Below are 18,285 nucleotides of genomic sequence, written 5' to 3' on the forward strand. Positions count from 1 at the left end.
TAACGAGAATTGCAATGTAGTCACACATATAAAAAATAACAGTTGGGTCTAAAAAAATAGTTATGTAGAGTTTTTAACAATATTGGAATTTTGTTAGTTTGTTAAATTTGGATAGTTAACAATTTTGAAAACTGTTAAATCTCTAAATTTAACAATTTGAAACATGCGTGCAACAAAAAGAATTTAATTGGAACAACGCAAGTGAAATTTTTGACAGTAGAACACAGTAAATAATTATTAAGAAAACAAAATCTTGCACTGAGAACATTAAATAGATGCGCAATTAAAAAAATTTAATATTTACATGTTCATAAATTAACAAATATTAAAACTGAAAAAAGGTATGGTTGTTAAATGAAGTGTGTTTTTCCGAAAATGTTTCGCAATTTTTGCTTTTTTTTTTTTTTTTTTTTTTTTTTTTTGCACGCTGCGTGGGTCAGTCAAGACATTTAGGGATTGCTCTCGTTTGGTTCTTTGTTTTTTGACTATGGTTTAGAATTTGCGCGAGATTTTGATTTTTGAAGATTTTTCTCTGGTGTCATTGATATAGGTTGCTTGCAGATTCTCTGACCCCAAAGTTTTTAGCAGAATGGAATATATTTGAATTTACGTGGAATTTAATTATTGCGACTGAACTATTGTAGATCACAGTACGTGATTTGATAACTTAATTGTTCTGTTTTATTTATTATTTCTCTCTCTCTCTCTCTTTATTTATATATATATACAAACCTATGCATATAAATTATTGTAATTTTAATTAGTTTAATATGCGTGATTATGTTGTTGTATATAAATTTTGACTCCAATTTCAATATATGTTACGCATTAACGGCCCATTATAGGTATCAATAAGTTTTTTTTTTAATTAATCCCGAAACAAACTGCTCTTTGGAAAAAAAGAAAAAAAAAAAGAAAAGATAAATAAAAAAGGTGAAAGATAAACTTTTTCCCAAAGAAGGTATAAAACTGATCTTAGGTATAAAATAAGTAAGGTAATAAAAGTGCCTGTCTGTAAGTATTATTTTGTTTCATAGTTTATTGTTTTCTCTTGTGAATATGCCCGTTTTTCATAATGCAGCCGCCATTTTATTGAACATTTTGATAACATCTAATATGACGTCACCTGAGATAATCGGTATCTATGTCTTACAGCGACAAGAAATGTTAACTGTTCAACACTGAAAATATGTATACTTTATTACTATAGCGTTGATGAAGACATGTGAAAGAGATTACATGAAGAAATCCTTAAAGTAAGGTCACTGATAAGAAGAAACCACTGACAGTAACCATTGTGAATTGCAATGTAGATGGCATTACGCAAACTTTATTCCTTTTATTTTGCCAGCAGAAAATACAAGCTGTTATATAAAGCAAGCTACAGTCTCTACAGTTACAGTCTCGCGAAATCCCAATTTTACATTCTTTAAGTCCAGCAGTGAACCTTATTGATGGTTGAAGCAGATATCGGGAATGTTATTGCACCGGTTTCTTCTCTGGAGAAAATATATTTCATTAGTTTTCCAAGCAAAATATATTATAAAGCTTTAGTTTCAAGCTTCAGTATAATAATGCTGAAGGCAACAGAAGCGGCTGGAAGCCAAACAATTTATGATCTTAGCAAATAACTGGAAAAATGATCGTAAGAAAAGATATTACTAGCTCTGAAGTATTAATACTTTTATATACAGCATTCTAATTAGGTACAGGTTGAAGCATGTGGAATCCTCGTGCATCCGGCTAGGCATATTAGGTATCGCAGGGCCTTGCTGACTGCTAAGGTTCCATCCCAGACGGAATTACGAAGAGCATTACATTACATCATACCACTTCAGGCAGGCTTCCGACCTAAGGTACTCGAGAAAAAACACTTCTGGGTGCGATCCGTTCTCCCACCCCTCTGCCCCTACAGCCAACCATTGGAGAGGATTTAGTTCGCTGGGTACTTTTGGAAGTCCCCTTGCCGCACAACCATTATATGCTTACAAGCCTCCAAGCTTTTTCCGGGATTACGATTTGGTAAGAATTTGCTGCTCTTCTAATGGAATTGAGCTCTATAATGAAAGTCCCCTCTTTACTTTCATCTGTAATGTGTACTTTTTCATCAGCCAAATACAATTTTTTTTTTATTTATTTTTTTACAATAATAGCCAGTTTACTACCGCTATATCTGTTTTACTCCGTTTATATGATGTGCACCCGCAAATACTTTCCTTTCTTAGAACAAGATAATACATTTTGTATGTCTCTACATTGCAGCTACAAAAATATATGGCCCAAATAAAACAAAAATATGATTATCGCAACAACAAAGAATTGCACTTTTTATTAATATATATCTATTATGTTAAATGTCAGGATGAATTTGTTTTGAAATTGATAGTCATGGCTTGAAGAAATGTGTATCATTCTAATGAAAATTTTTTAGAAAAAATAGGATGTAGTAATAAAGAATAATTAATATATAAAGTTATATTAATTGTAGGATCAATCATTAATTAGATCGTGCTTGATTACATTTCTGGTACGATAAAACTTTGGATCGGATTGTCTTGTATAAACAGAAATTGAACTCTTCATGAGTTTCAGAATGAAATAATATGACATGACATTAATAAACCAGGTTTCAAAATACTTCGAAGTTTCAAAAACAAGTAACAAAATACTTTGTAGAGACATTAGGTGAATTGGAAAAGCCGGAGAGATGAAAAATGAGCAATCGCCTTCGCCGGGAATCGAACCACGGACCTCTGGAATACTGGGCCCAGCGTGCAGAACCACTATACCACGAAGGCACGCTAGGAAGGCGGGAGAAATACCTTATAACTTCAGTTCACTAAGGATATGCCATTAAAGTATAATAGCAACTCATTTTTACAAAAGATTCATTATTTAATCAAGTAAAATTAAATTATGCACATTATTTGCTATTTTTTCCACATTTAAACGATATACAAAATCTAGAAATCTTAATGAAAACTATCAGACAATTCTCATTTTAGCTTAAAAAGGAATAACACATTAATATAGTAATATCACAAGATATTTATTTATTCGCACAATGATTCTGACAAATACGTAACTCTTTAGTGGCAGTTACATAATTCAGAGCAGAAAACAAAGTGCTTGTTTTCTCATCTATTAAACAATATACATCTATAACAGAACACTTTGTCTCTTTTCCATGACAAAAAGGAAAATGTTTAGGGATGTCACAAACTAACTTAAATACTCATTCCTTTTACAACCACGCGAAAAGCAATACAGTATCATACTTTTGAAAGCTAAATCTAACGGCGGTTATTTATCGCGTCTCTATATCCAGCAACTGTGATCTTGTAAACAATTCAATACGATGGTTGAAAAATTATCTACAATGTGGATGATGAGGGTTCTTTTAATAAATATTTTGGTTAAAGATGGATGTTAAGAGTAATAATCTGGTACAGAATTTATTTCTTTTTCACCGGTCAAAATTAATATTGAAATACTCTTAAAACGAAATGATAAGTACTACCTTACACTGCCCTTTAGTAGCATATTTAGCTTCTTTCTTATCAAAAGTTCCCTCGATCTGATTCCAACAAAAACAGTCTTGTGTTCCCAAAGATTTAATACTACAAATTAATGATTCATTTAATGTGTTTATTTAATGTGCCTAAAGCTTCATTGAAAATTTAAATTTAATTTAATTTAAACGAGGAAATTCCTAATTTCATCATAGAGGACCAAGACTAAAGCGCCTCCAGAGCCACGAATGATGTTTGACAGTGCGCCCTTGAAGAAGGCGGTAGGTCCCTCCTGCTTGCCAATTTTGATCCAGCAATCCAAGGTGTTTTTGTATTGCATATCGGCTTTGGCTCGACCACTCTGCATCATCATACGCCGCCTGACGGTGTCGAATGGATAGGAAATGATGCCGGACACCATGGTGACGCACTGGGCAATGACCCAAGAAACTATTATAGGGGTGTTCTTGGGGTCGGTCTTGAGCATGCCTTTCGTGGTGTCATAAAAGCCAAAATAGGCTGCTCTGTAGATAATAATACCTTGCACAGATACACTGAAACCACGATACAGCCCGAGAAGGCCATCGGTTTTGAAGATCTTTGCGAGACAGTTGACCAGACCACTGAATTCACGATTGGCTGCTCCTTTTCCTACATCAGCTGCCAATCGGGTCCTAGCAAAGTCCAAGGGATAGACAAAGCAGAGAGATGTGGCACCAGCTGCTCCACCAGATGCTAAATTCCCCAAGAAGTATCTCCAGAATTGCGTCCTTTTATCAACGCCGCCTAAGAAGATCTGTTTATATTTGTCCTTGAAGGCAAAATTAAGGGCTTGGGTAGGAAAATATCGGATAACATTGGCTAGGTTACCACGCCAGAAGCTTAGAAATCCCTGTTCTTTGGGGATACGCACGAAGCAATCGACAATACCTGGAAGGAAAAAAAAAATAAAATTGAATGTCACAGCATAGACGTACATACAGGCATACAGCATAGACATATCATTCTAGATTAAGTAAATTTTATGCTAAAAACAGTTTAAAGAAAACTATATGTATTGGAAATTTACATTTTTGACAAGAAAATAAATTTATTAAAGTAATTTTTAATAAAAATTTAATTTCCCTTCTTCTGTTGATTAAATTACTAGTACAACAGCAATACAACTTCCAAATATACTTCAACAATTTAGGATTCAATACGTCTTATGAATACTCAGCCTTCACTGATAATAAAGAAGTGGGAAAAATAATTTTATTTTCACTCAGTAAAATAAAAAGAAAAAATAATAACTGGAAAAAAAATCTGAAAGGCATCAGTTTTTAAACTGCTTCCAAATGGGCGTTTTTTTAACATTTTGTGTGTTACCTTTAGTTATTAAATATCATGTTCTTCGCCCTTAAACCATAAAACTCAGTTCAAGAGCAATATTGCAAAATAATTTTAAATTGAGCGTATCTTTTAGAATTTCCGATTCACAGTCTCACGCGCTGGAAATAATTTTTTTTTTTTTCCCTCTGTACATCGTTGCCACTGCTCGCTTTTAAATCCTTGAGTTTGTTAATCAAAAATTCGTTAAAAGTTTTACAAAATATGAAATCGATAATAAAACAAGTTCAAGATTTCAAATTTGGACTTCCAGATGCACATATTCGCAGGATTACGTTATTAAAAATTTGATGGCTCTAGGTACCGTTATTTTATCACAATGAGAGAAACATACATGCACTTATGCAGATTCTTCATTATTTAATTTCTTTAAATATAATACATGGCAATAATATTTGGTGGCAACAATTTGAATAGTGAACTGATATTTATAGTGAATCAACGCAAAATGCCAAAACAAAATTAATAGCCCTTCTTGGCAAATTGCCCCTTTGGACTAAAAGCACATTCTATTATATGAAAAAATAAAAAATACTCAAGATTTTAAAAATGTATTTTTTTATAGGTGAGAGCCTTCAACCTTTATCTTTAAAACAAAAAAGAAATTCATGCAGTTTAAAATTTTCAAACAATAATTTCATTCTTATAAAGCAAAAATTCAAAAATATAAATTCATAGAAATTTAAACAATAGTACAAAAATATTAATAGTATTAGGAACTTTCCCCAAGTAAAATCCTCGAATTCTTTATCCTATTTTTTATCAAATTCAGTAATTTTTTTTAATTTCAAATATACGAAACTATATTTTAAATAAATCACAAAATTTTTAAATTATTAATTTTTATCTTAAAATGATTTAAGCAAACTATTATCATCAATAAATTATAAAAACAGTACAATTACTCATAAACGCAAAATTACTTATAATATAAAGTTATTTAAATCTTAATTTACTTAAAGAAAAAAAAATGACATTTAATAGCACTTCAACATCTTTTCATAATATTCCATTGTTTGACGGGAAGAACGCTATTTCGTATTTAACATTTCACCGATAAGGATTGTTGATCTTCAAAGCACTGGAATGATTTGAAACGTTTGCAAAAAAAACACTCTCATTTTACTTTAAACTAGTGTTTCTTAACCTGTGGTTCATGGACCCCTTGGGGGTCCATGGGTCATATTTTGGGGGTCCGCCGACTGCTCCTAATTTTTAAAATGTTGGCATCAATATTAAAAAAAAAAAACAATTTTTTTGTCACGGGCAACCTCTGTAAGTCGTCTGTCTGCCATTTCCCAATAACAGAGACCTCCACAATACGAGGAAAAGAACATTCGCAAACCATATAAAATTTGAAATTTTTAGAAACACAAAGTAGCCTTTGAATTTTTATTTCACTTGAAAATAAAGTGACGTTAAAATCAGTTCCGCAAAGTTCTTGCAAATTTTTAAAACAAAATATTTGTTTTACTAATAAGTCGTAATTAAAGTATTCCCCCCCCCTTTTTTTTTTTGTGTGTGTGTGTGTGTGTGTGAGTGTGTATGTGTCTTAATATTTGTTCTTAATGTTTCATTTGATTATTTAATTTTTTTTGTAGCTCAAAATGTCCCAAAAAAAGGAAGTATGATGAAAATTATGTAAAATATGGATTCTGCTGCATGAAGGAATCGGACGGTGTTGAAAAGCCACAATGCTTTCTGTGTGGAAAAGTTTTGGCAAAAGCCAGTATGAAACAAGCAAAATTGATAGAGCATCTCAAATCTCTTCATCCTGAAAATGCATCTAAAGATCTAGAATATTTACAAAGAAGAAAGCCCAGTTTTCGAAATCTGGAACATTAACCAAACTTGGATTTGGTATTTCACAAAAACCTTTGGTTGAGGCATCTTTCAGAGTTGCATATCGTATTGCCAAAAGTAAGAAACCGCATACTATTGGAGAGACATTAATTAAGCCATGTGCGCTGGAAATTGTTGAATTAGTTTGTGGACTGGAACAGAGAAAAAAAACTTGAGGCTATTCCATTGTCCAAGGATGTGATACATTCAAGAATAGTTGAAATTTCTTGCAATATCTTGAAACAGATCATCGATGAATTGAAAGCATCGCCATTTCCCTTTAGTATGACGAAACTACAGACATCTCGAATTATAGTCAACTTCTTGTTTTTGTTCGTTACGTGGCTGCTGATACTATCAAAGAAGAATTCTTATTTTGTGAGCCTCTTTTCAGGGATAAATAGAAAGGGCTAGCTCATTTCTTTGTTCGACTCCTCGCCGACACGAGCCTAATGGGGAAAATTAACAGGCAGTAATCTGACGTCACTGTGATGCCACCTGTTCTGATTTCCCGCGTTTAAAACTGTAGTTTCATTCAGCTGTGAGACGATTTTCTAGAGGTTACATATCCGAAATTTATTTTAATCATATATATATCTGTTTTCTAATAGTGTATATATTTAAAATAATTTATATGTATGTAATTTTAGTCTGTTTTTATTTTAAATTCTATATTGTAAAGTACCATTTACGTAATATGGCTTTTTGCGCTGTAGTAACTTGCCGTAGCACTTACAGAAGTACGAAAGGATGAGATATTTTATTTCATGGTACCAAAGGATCCAAATGAGGTTTTGCTTTTGACGAAAGAATGGATACACAAATGTCAAAGACAAGATTCTATTAATGCGAAGAGCGGAAAAATCTGCAGCGAACATTTTCTATGCAGTGTTTATGAAGATGATATGAAAAATCGCTTATTTGGATAGCCACAAAAAGAAACTGTTGAAATGGAATGCTGTGCCGAAAGTAAATTATGATGACAATAATAAATCGAAATTGATGATGACAATAGTAAATCAAATTTTAATGATTTTGAAATAAAACTCACAAATGAAAATATAGATATTCCTGAATGCCCTAAGTTTAAGGATAAACAAGAATGCATTGATAATTTGAAGAACAAAATAATATCCTTAGAAAATTGTATTAAAGCATTAAAAAATAGAGAAAAGAAAAATTTTAGAATGTTTGTTCAGCGGCAAAGAAGGTGGACGACATCTAGACAGAAATTGGTATCAGAAATTAAAATCTCAAATAGCGAAATTTGGGGGGGGGGAAGCACAAATCGGAGAATTTGAAAAAATGTCTAAAGGCTATTTTTATAAAGACGCAGATTAATGTATTACTGAAAAAGAAGGAAAAAATCAGGTGGACTAGTGAAGATATTTCACGTTACATTGTCATAAGAGCTCTGTCATCTTAAAGCTATGATTTTTGGAAAGAAAAAAAAATAAGAAAAAAACTGGAATATCTTTACCTAGTATTAGCAAATTAAAGAAATGGTGCGCTAAATTTTAGTGTAGTCCAAGAATTCAAAGTGATGTTCTTACTCTAAAGAAGGAAAGAGGCTAATATTTGTATTCTGTAGAAAAAATATGCGTTCTCAGTTTCGACGAAATGCATATAGATTGAAAACTCTGCTATGACTCTAAACTGGACCAAGTTCTCGGTTCTTTTTAAAATGTGCAGTTTGTTTTAATCAGAGGTCTCATTTCGCGCTCTGCCTCAAATTACTGAGAAACCACGTTTTAGATAAAGGATTTGTTTTAGAAGATGGAACTGTTTTAAATTTTGTTATTATTAAAGAGGTTTTAAATAGAGATTGAGAAGAAATCAAATTATGTCACAAACTAAAACCGAATTATTTAATGGTCAAGGGAAACGAGGGACAAAAAGTCGCTCCAGAGAAAACATTATTTTCAAAAAGCACCGCAAAAGGTATACTCCACCCCACAGGAAATCAAAAAGCATCTGACTTCTATGAGTTAATCGATAATATCTTCGGTATTATGAATAGTACCAACAAGAATAACAAGTATTTAACAAACTAATTTTGTTAAGTACTTGTTAAAGTTATTCTTATTGTATCCTTTGTAACTAATTATTGATTAGATTTTGTGCTAAATTAGCATTCTAGATAAAATATAATAGTATAAAACATTAAAGTAATTGGCATAAAAAGACTTGCTTCCTTTACTCACACTTTTGAAAAATTAAATAACTGTTTTAGGTACTCTGAGTAAAGCTATTTTGTCAAAATTAAGGTAACAATCTTACATACATTTATTTAATTGTAATATAGATATAAGTATAAATTACAAAATTATTTAAAAAAATTATTATATTGAATCGGAAGAGAATTATAACCATGTAAAATTTACAATTAGGCAAAAAATCAAACGTAGGTTAGCAGAAATGTTGCCATATATGTCATATATGTTTAAAACTATATCAATGTAAAATTGTTTTTTGAGTAAATTTAAATAGCTGCTATTATAGTTATCTTAGAAGCTCTATAAAAATTCTCTCAGTTCACATGCAGATAAAGAAATGATTAGAAATAAACGTTCATTAAATAAAAAACCTGCAAATAAAAATTGAAAAAAACCCACGGAACTTTATGTTAAAAGAGTAGCACATTTTATCTATTATTTTAAAATTGAGTAAGTATTATTAAATTTTTTAATGGTTCAGTCTAAAATGCATAAAGCAGTAACATTGGCTCTTCCAAATTATAGCTATCTTTCACACACAGCTCATTTCAAATGCTGGTTCAAAATCGCTAATTTTCAAGCTGTGAACTGTGAATTGCATCTGCGCGCTCAGTGTCATCGTGACTACGTCATCACTTCTCACTTTCTGCTTCAGGGGGAAAAGCTCTATGAGCTAGCCCTTCTCTTCTAAGTCCTGGCCTCTTTTGCAAACTACAAAGGCAGTTGATGTTTTAGCGATTTTAAATGTTTTCTTTTCCAAACACGACTTCGACTGGAAACAAACTTCATTCACTTTGTACGGATGGAGCACCTGCGATGCTTGGCAATAAATCTGGTTTTGCCCATTTGGTAAAAAAAGAGGCTCCTAATGTTATTGTTACACATTGTTTTTTACATAGACATGCACTGGTTATAAAAACTCTTCCAACCAGCTTAAAAGAAGTATTGTCAATAGTTATTAAAACTGTGAATTTTATTAGAAGTAGAACTCTTAATCATCGTCTTTTTAAAACACTGTGTCAAGAAATGAACGCAGAACATGAGGTACTCCTGTACCATACGGAAGTGCGCTGGCTGTCACGAGGGCTGGTTTTGAAACGAATTTTTATGTTGAAGACAGAAGTATCACTTTTTGTAGCAGAAAACGATAACTCACTCTTAGAATATTTCAAGAAAAAAGATTTTATACGTAAATTGGCTTACCTGGCAGACATTTTTAACCACATGAACGATATATGTCTTTCAATTCAAGGGCCTGATACAACAATTATGGATGCCACTGAGAAACTACAGGCATTTTTATAGAAATGTCACTTTGGAAAATTAGAATTCAAAAGGGGATATATGCAAACTTTCAAATGTTGGACGAAGTGCTTTTTGAAAACGGATCTCGGAAAGATAGTTTGTTATTGAATAACTCGAAAAATGAAATCTGTGAACACCTGGAAGTACTTCAAGTTTCATTTGAAAAATATTTCAATTTGAATGGAATAAATATAAAAGATGAGTTGTGGATTCGTAATCCTTTTCTTTGTGTTATAGACTGTATCGATGACACGAACCTTGCCAAAGATGAGCTAATTGATTTGAGAACCTTTGGTTGCTTCAGAAAGTGCGAAGTTTTGATTTTAAATAAAATTTAAATTCCCATTGATTTTAAATAAAATTTAAATTGTCAGAGAAATTTAAAAAATAAACTTCTTAACTTCCAAAAAAATATCAAAAGAATGTATAAATGACTCGTAATGCTTCAGAAAGTGCAAAGTTTTTGGACTTCCAGTTACATGCCACGTCAAATTTGAATACTAAAAGATAAAATTTTGAATTCCCGCCTCTCATTTTCAGAAGAGAATTCTCCTGCATTCATTCTTGAGTAAAAAGCAATATTCATGCACATGCCTTTCTTTGATGACATTCAAAACTTCTTAGTGTATTAACAAATGATAGCAGAAATATAATGACGTGTATGGGCTAATTGTTGGTTATCCGAAACTGAAATTTCAAGATCGAAAATTAATTCTGTTCACTTTTCTTGGTGTGGGAGAGTCACAGTTCTCTCAGCACTGAATTGTGTAAACTAAAGATTTTCTTCTTGTAGAGGATTAGTCACTGTGATTTAAAATTTATGATCTCCTCCTGATTTTTTTCGTAACAAAGAATTTGTTGGCATTTGAAGGTTACAGACATTACTTGAATATGGCAAAAGCTACGAGGGCTATCTGCCTAAGAGGAAGGATGCCGTAGTGGAGCATCTTCCAAGTCACATTACACATGAGGAAAAGCACGGAAACTAACAATGTAGCCAGCTCGTTCAACTGTGATCGAACCAAAAATCAGGTCGAATTATACAACTATTCACGGTCTTATCCATTCAGCCACTAGTGGGTTGATAACAGTTGAGACTTTTCAATAATGGAAAAAATTGTACTTATGTCGGTGAAACAATGGGATCGTTTAAAATTACTTTTTTCCTTAATATGCCAGAAAATAGTTGTAAGGAAATTTAGTCTGCAATGTGAAAAAATATTCTTTCACAACTTTTGTAATTTTGGAAGTACTATCCACTTGAGTAGATCCACTATTTCCAAAGCTTCTGCCATTCCTAGAAGGATTCGTAGAATGCCTCTTTTGGTATCTGTCACAGAAATAACAACTGCGTTGTCTTGGAAATTGTTACCACGAGAACATGTTAGCAGTAACATATCCTTTGGCTGCAAGAATTAATCCTTGAATAGAGTTTTTGGCTAGTCGATGATACTGAAATTCTTCAGTCATTTATACATCCTTTGTTCGTGAAATTTTGAACTTCCGGCAGTCTTGGCCAACGTAACACAGAAACCACCGGCATGCCCATGAAAAACACTTTTACAGAAAATGAAGAGAAAAAAGTATGTGTGGTGTAGACTCATTCAGTTATCTTGCAAGGTCAAAAAAGAGGAAGAAAACCTCTTCCCTCCTCTTCTCCGGCAACGTAAAAGATCGGCCAAATGTTTCCCTATCTGCATGCGGTGCGCTTATCGCATTAGGTGTCCATGAGTTTATTTTATTAACTTTACTGCTCATTGTTGCATAAAGTTTTGAGTTTGGTTGAAAAATAAAATAATTTATCCTTCTTCGATTAATTTTTATTTATTTATTATTTAATTTCATTTAATTTTATCGCCGTGTCTCCAAATGTATGTACTATTTTAAAGTTGGATTTATTTTCTACTTTTTAATTCTCCCATTCTTAGTCTCGTGCAATTCATACCGTAGCGAGCTTTACGTGTTCGTTTATTCCTTGCAATAAAATCTAATTTCTAATGCTAATTGCACAGCTTAAACTTTTAGCGGATAATTTAAACATATTTATTTAATTTTTTACTCGTACATTATTTGAATATTTCATAATAATTTTAGTTGACTGCATGCTCAAATATTTAAATGAAACTTACAATTAAAACAAAAAGAAAAATATGTTTATGATGTTGCTAATGCTAATTGCACAGCTTAAACTTTTAGCGGATAATTTAAACATATTTATTTAATTTTTTACTCGTACATTATCTGAATATTTCATAATAATTTTAGTTGACTGCATGCTCAAATATTTAAATGAAACTTACAGTTAAAACAAAAAGAAAAATATGTTTATGATGTTGCTATTTACATAACTGAAAATAAATTTTAAATGTTTTTTATATTTTAAAATCAAAACACAAATATTAAAAAAAGAGTTTTACTATTTTTTTTAATATTGGTAAAATGTATGTAAATTATTACAAATTTTGATAAAAGAAGCTTCTAAAGTATATTTATTCACTGGAATATGTATGTATGTTAACGAAATTAATCATAAAAAGACTGATAATTATTTTCTTTGTAAACGTTCTTGCATATCTCTTTACTAAAATCAATTATGTTCATTTTCACAAAACCGATGAGTTATTAAAGATTTATTTCTCTCTTAAAATGCTCTTGAAAATTTTAATTTGAAGAGCGGAAGAAGTCCGTTGTATAGTCTAAAGTCAATGTTATGAATATTACCTGTAAAATTTAATAACTTGACAAAGTATGGTAAATTATAGTTTAATTTCAAGTAATTGTTCCTTTCAAATATACTAATCTTTTTTTCTCACATTCTGAACTCTTAGGTTATTAATATTACATTTAAAATTTTAAGTTTGGAGCTGTTAATGTAGAACATTTCGTAGCAGTGTTAATTTGCTAATTTTGAGCTGAAGCCTCATATTTCATGCAAGAAAACAAACAAACTACCAGAAATGCAAGTAGAAAATTTGATTTTTAATGCAAATACAAACGAAAATACATCAATAAAACAAGAACAAGCTATTTTATTTATAGCTAAGTTCTTGCATTAGGACAGTTTCTCAGAGTTTCTCTTTTAAACATATGTTACGAACCATTGTTCTATGCAATTTAATTCCACACTGACATTTTGAAAGGCGTAGCCATTGTTACTCAGAAACGATAGAGATACATGCAGGAATACAATCGATGAACGTTTCTACATGTACACCGATTCCAAACCCATACCGTGACTGCGTCTATCTTGGTATTTGTCCAAATTACGTTGAAGAAGATTACGAAAATACGGTCTGAAATTCACAAGTAAACCCCAAGCATATTTAATAGCATCCTTATAGCGGAGTTACATTGCATTTAAAATATCAGGGAAGAACAAGACGTTGTTTATTTTACAAAGATAAGATTGTTTTACTGTTTCATGTGTCCTGCATATTCGAGACATAGAATTTTATTTACGTATCCTATACGAAAACAGAATGAAACAAAACTTGAATTTTTATATTTAAGCAACGAATCAAGAAATGTTAGAATCTATTTGCACAAATTTAAATTTCGATTGGAACAAGGACAGAAGTGAGACAGGTAAGCAAACTTTGGGTTACAATGTTATACTTCTGCCCTTTTTCAAAGATACTTTTTTACTTATTCCGCAATTAAAAAAAAAAAAACTGAAATAAATATTTCCAAATGCAAATGTACATAATATTATTCATACTAAAAGAAGAGTAAACATCAAGAATTACCCTTGAAAGTCAAAAACAGCAGCAAAGAAATTTCCAAAGAAAATACAACTTTTTTCAAGTGTGAAACTTCTGTTCACACATAATCCACAACTCACAAGTAAACTCGCAGTGTATCTAAAAGATCTTTGCATTAATAAGAGACAAAAAATAAAGATTTAAATTTTAAAGAAGCTATAAGGTAGTTTCTCTTTCCTTTCCGCATGCTTTCGTGGTATAATTGGAAGCATACTCTATGGGTATTCTAGACGCCCTGAGTTAGAGTCTCGACCAGAGCATTGCACATTCTTCACGTCTTCTGCATCAAAATACTCTAATGACTCTACAGTGGCGCCCGAACTATAAGGTGGTGGACGATAAATTCATCACTACCAGGATTTGGCGAGTGGGTCACCTAATCCCTAGTAGCCCTTTAAAAGGGAGCGTATATAAGGTGTAATCTTCCTCCTTTCCGCATATATCTTCCTCCTTTCCGCATGTCTACGTAGTGTAATTGGAAGTATACTCGATGCGTATTCGATGGGTCCTGGATTTGAATCCCAGCGAAGGTGCTGAACATTTCTTACGTCTCCTGCTCCTAAAAAAAAACTAAGGACCTACAAAGGTGAGAAATATTTTGCTCTTCCTTTTTTATCTGGATATTTGTCTGAGTACACAGCATACTTCGGAATTCTTTATCAAAATATTTAACCAGAGGTAAATGGAAATACATAGTAATTTATCCAAATGAAAGAAATTAAAATATCAATTTAGCATTACACAATTTAAAAAACGATTCTCAAATTTGATCTTAAGATATTAATGAATGTCCAATATTAACCAGAATTAATGATATTAATCAGAGTTTATCGTTGCTAATTTCATAAGCAATACATTTTTGTGAATATTAAGGTAAGCGAGAGAAAAATATTTCTTGTATTATCAAAATGTTTTAACTTTTATATTTAAAGATGAAATTTAGACTCTTTAGATATCTCAATGAAAACAATTTGATGAGATAACGTTAGCAACTATGCATCTAAAACTACCGACCAATTACTTTTAATAATTTTAAAAAGAGGCAGGAATTAATTCTACATCTTTCGTTTAAGAGCCTTTTTTGAAAACCAGTCATAAAACTTCTGTGAATCACAGGAAGCAATGAAACAAGTGTGGAGCAAATCACCACTGCTAAATGTAAAAGCAGTTTACTTGGAAATCCAAGATGTAAAGTGACAATACAGCTCTCATACAGAAAAATACATTTAAAATATTTCGCTTAAAATACGACGTATAATACAGGAAATTATTTCTAAAATACGTAAACGGAACATGATAAAATGAATCTGTGGACTCTGACTTACATATTCACAGCAATTCTATAGACTAAAATTTCTATAGACTATAAAACAATTATATAAAGGATATTTATTCAATAGGAGTTCCTATACAGCTTTACAGGAATTTTTATAGAGCTGCATCAGCCTCTATAAAATTTTTCTTAAGGGATATGCAATAGTCAGAAACAATCTCATTCAATTATGAAAACTTAGTGATAAAAAATTCGACTATATCTGTTAAAAGGTGCTAATATTAGTATTATAAGTTAACTTCTATAATTTACACTCCATCAAATATCTCGTAACGCAAAGAAAACTACTTCAATTATTTCAGCCCTGGAATGTTTATAAATTTGAAAAAGTAACAGAAATTTCTCAGCTGCTGAATCCTGAGACATTACCTCACAGCAAAATAAACCTTTACAAAAATACTTTAAATTTCATTTTCTGCTTTAGTAAAACGGAAGATTTCATTTCAAGATCAAAAAACGGTTAAACTCAGGTTTAGAACAGATATGAGGCTAAGTGGAATAGTTCATTCAAAATACCGATATTTCGTCTTAGATTCGGTTACCAAGGACTGAAAAGGTCGGATGGTGGTGATGTCCTTTCATGAATGCAAATCCCTTAGAAATCCGCTCACGCTGACATCTAATGTAAGACAGATAAACATTAACTGCCTTGAAGTAATGTGAATTCTATAGACCCTATTTACTCATGCCTCAAAATTTTAATTTTTGAATTTTCATGTGGAGGATAAATGACAGAACTTCGAAAAGAAGAAATCTGTAAAGTTTAACATATAATTTCTCAGTGCTTAGAGGCCATGAAATACCGCAATGATAACTGTATCGAGAATCGCAAGGCCTAATATATATATATCCCTGCTTATTACAAACAAAAAACCTGAACGCTTTCAGATTTTACATTACATTCAAACGGGCGTTTTTTTAACGTTTTGTGTGTTACCTTTATTTATTAAATATCATGTTCTTCGCCCTTAAACCATAAAATTCAATTCAACAGCAATATCACAAAATAAATTAAAAGAGCATATCTTTAGAATTTCTGATGCACAGTCTCGCGCGCTGGAGATAAAAATGTTTTTTTTTTTTTTTTTTTTTTTTTTTTTTTTTTTTTTTGTCTTCGTACAGTGTTGCCATTACTCGCTTTGAAATCGTTGAATTTCTTAATCAAAAACTCATAAATGTTTTACAAAATGTGAAATAGATAAAACAAATCCAAATTTGGGCTTCCAAATGCCCATATTCGGGTGGAGACGTACGTTATTCAAAATTCGATGGCTCCAAGTAGCGTTGTTTTATTACACTGCGAGAAACACACATATATTTATGTAGATTCTTCATTATTTAATTTCTTTAAATATAATACAGGGCTCTAATATTTGGTGGTAACAATTTAAAAAGTGATTCGCCGTTTATAGTGAATCATCGCGAAATGCCAAAAAGAAATTAATAACCCTTCTGGGAAAATTACCCCTTTGGGCTAAAAAGCTTAAGACAGCTTTGAAAACCAATTTTGTCCATGGTGAGGTACATCGAACAGTTCCAAGTTCGCCTTCTGGCAAAGCAAATACCTTAAATCAAATTACGAGATGATCTGTTTATCTTTGTAAAGTTTACAGAAACTAATTAGAATTAGAAAAGCATATGAAAATTACAACATTTTTAAAACTCTCCGTTATTTACTTTACCACTTTAGTCCCAAAAATATTTTAACTTCTTATCAGAATTCTTAGATATTGTAAATTTTCTAGATTTTAGCTGGTAAATTCCCATTTCATGTTTCATGGACTTAAAAACATTTAAGCTAAACCGATGCATATTAAAAGAAATAGACCATTAGCATATCAAAAGAAATATTGCGTGAGTTTTAAAAAATTAAGTATCGTATACAAATATTTTAATGTAGTTTTATAACCATATTTTACTTTCCTTTACTTAAAAAAATTTTTAACTGACTGTTTATAATTTATAAAACGAAGTTTAATAATAAACTGAAATAACTTCTTGAAAACTTTTTTATTATTTTCTTGGGAAAAAACCGCAAAATTATTATTAACGAGTTTTTTCGTAATTACTGTTCAAAGAAACTAATTTTTAGTCTAATTTTGCGCATCAAATACAAGTATTTTCATGCGAAATGCAGTGCTTAGGTTATTAATTAAATAAAACCCTATAAAAAAATCCTTTAAGTTTATGTCCTAACTTAAGGGGACATAAACTTTAAGGAATTTTTATAGGGTTTTATTTAATTTAATTTATTTAATGGGGCCCTTTTCTTTCATTTTTTTAACCCATATTTTATTTAAGGCAAAATAAAACGATTTTTTTCATCATAGTAATAATGAATGAAAGAAATTAAAAGGTTTTGAACTTTGCATGCATTCCATCAGATCTTAACCCTTTAATTGTCAAGTTATTTTGATGATTTGGGTACTCAAATTGTCAAATTTTTTTATTGTAAAAATAAAGTGTTTAGTACAAAATAAAATATATTAAATAGTTAAAAATTGATATTTTGAAGTACATGGGTAAAATTTTTAAAGTTTTGTAGCCACTGCATATTTGCTTGAGGCGGCTGCCACTCAACATGGCAGTTGTAAAATTCGCTTCTAGTGGAGCATTATTTTCTAAAAATGAAAAAAATTAATTTTCTAAAAAATAAATAAATGAAAAAAATAAATAAAAGTGAATACTTATTAGCAGTTCAGTAATTCAATCTTGTGTGGTACAACTGGAAACACTTTTCAAGCACAAACCAACTCCACAATCACTACACCAAAATCGTGTTTCCTTCCTTATCTTTTTCCCATTTTTATCCTTTTTCGAACAACACACTTTGCACTGTCTTGTAGGCTCACGTTTCACAGGAGTAGGAGGAATATGGGAAATAAAATGTCGTTCAGTAAGACGGGCAGGGTAATCTATTGTAGGTG

The 18,285-nt window shown here is 31.3% G+C and overlaps 1 protein-coding gene across 1 annotated transcript in view; it reads right to left on the reverse strand.

Annotated features, from left to right (window-relative positions):
- Positions 1 to 386: 386 nt before the first annotated feature.
- LOC118195576 (ADP/ATP translocase 1-like) overlaps positions 387 to 18,285 on the reverse strand; it is a 35,430-nt gene continuing 17,531 nt past the window's right edge. The window contains exon 2 of the mRNA XM_035366906.2: positions 387 to 4,442. Coding sequence (XP_035222797.1) covers positions 3,697 to 4,442 — 746 coding nt within the window. The 3' untranslated portion in view covers positions 387 to 3,696. The remainder of the gene's footprint in view (positions 4,443 to 18,285) is intronic.

This window comes from Stegodyphus dumicola, chromosome 8, assembly GCF_044657685.1.
Source record: "Stegodyphus dumicola isolate Sdum_Otavi_A_Nest chromosome 8, ASM4465768v1".
Lineage (NCBI taxonomy): Eukaryota > Metazoa > Arthropoda > Arachnida > Araneae > Eresidae > Stegodyphus > Stegodyphus dumicola.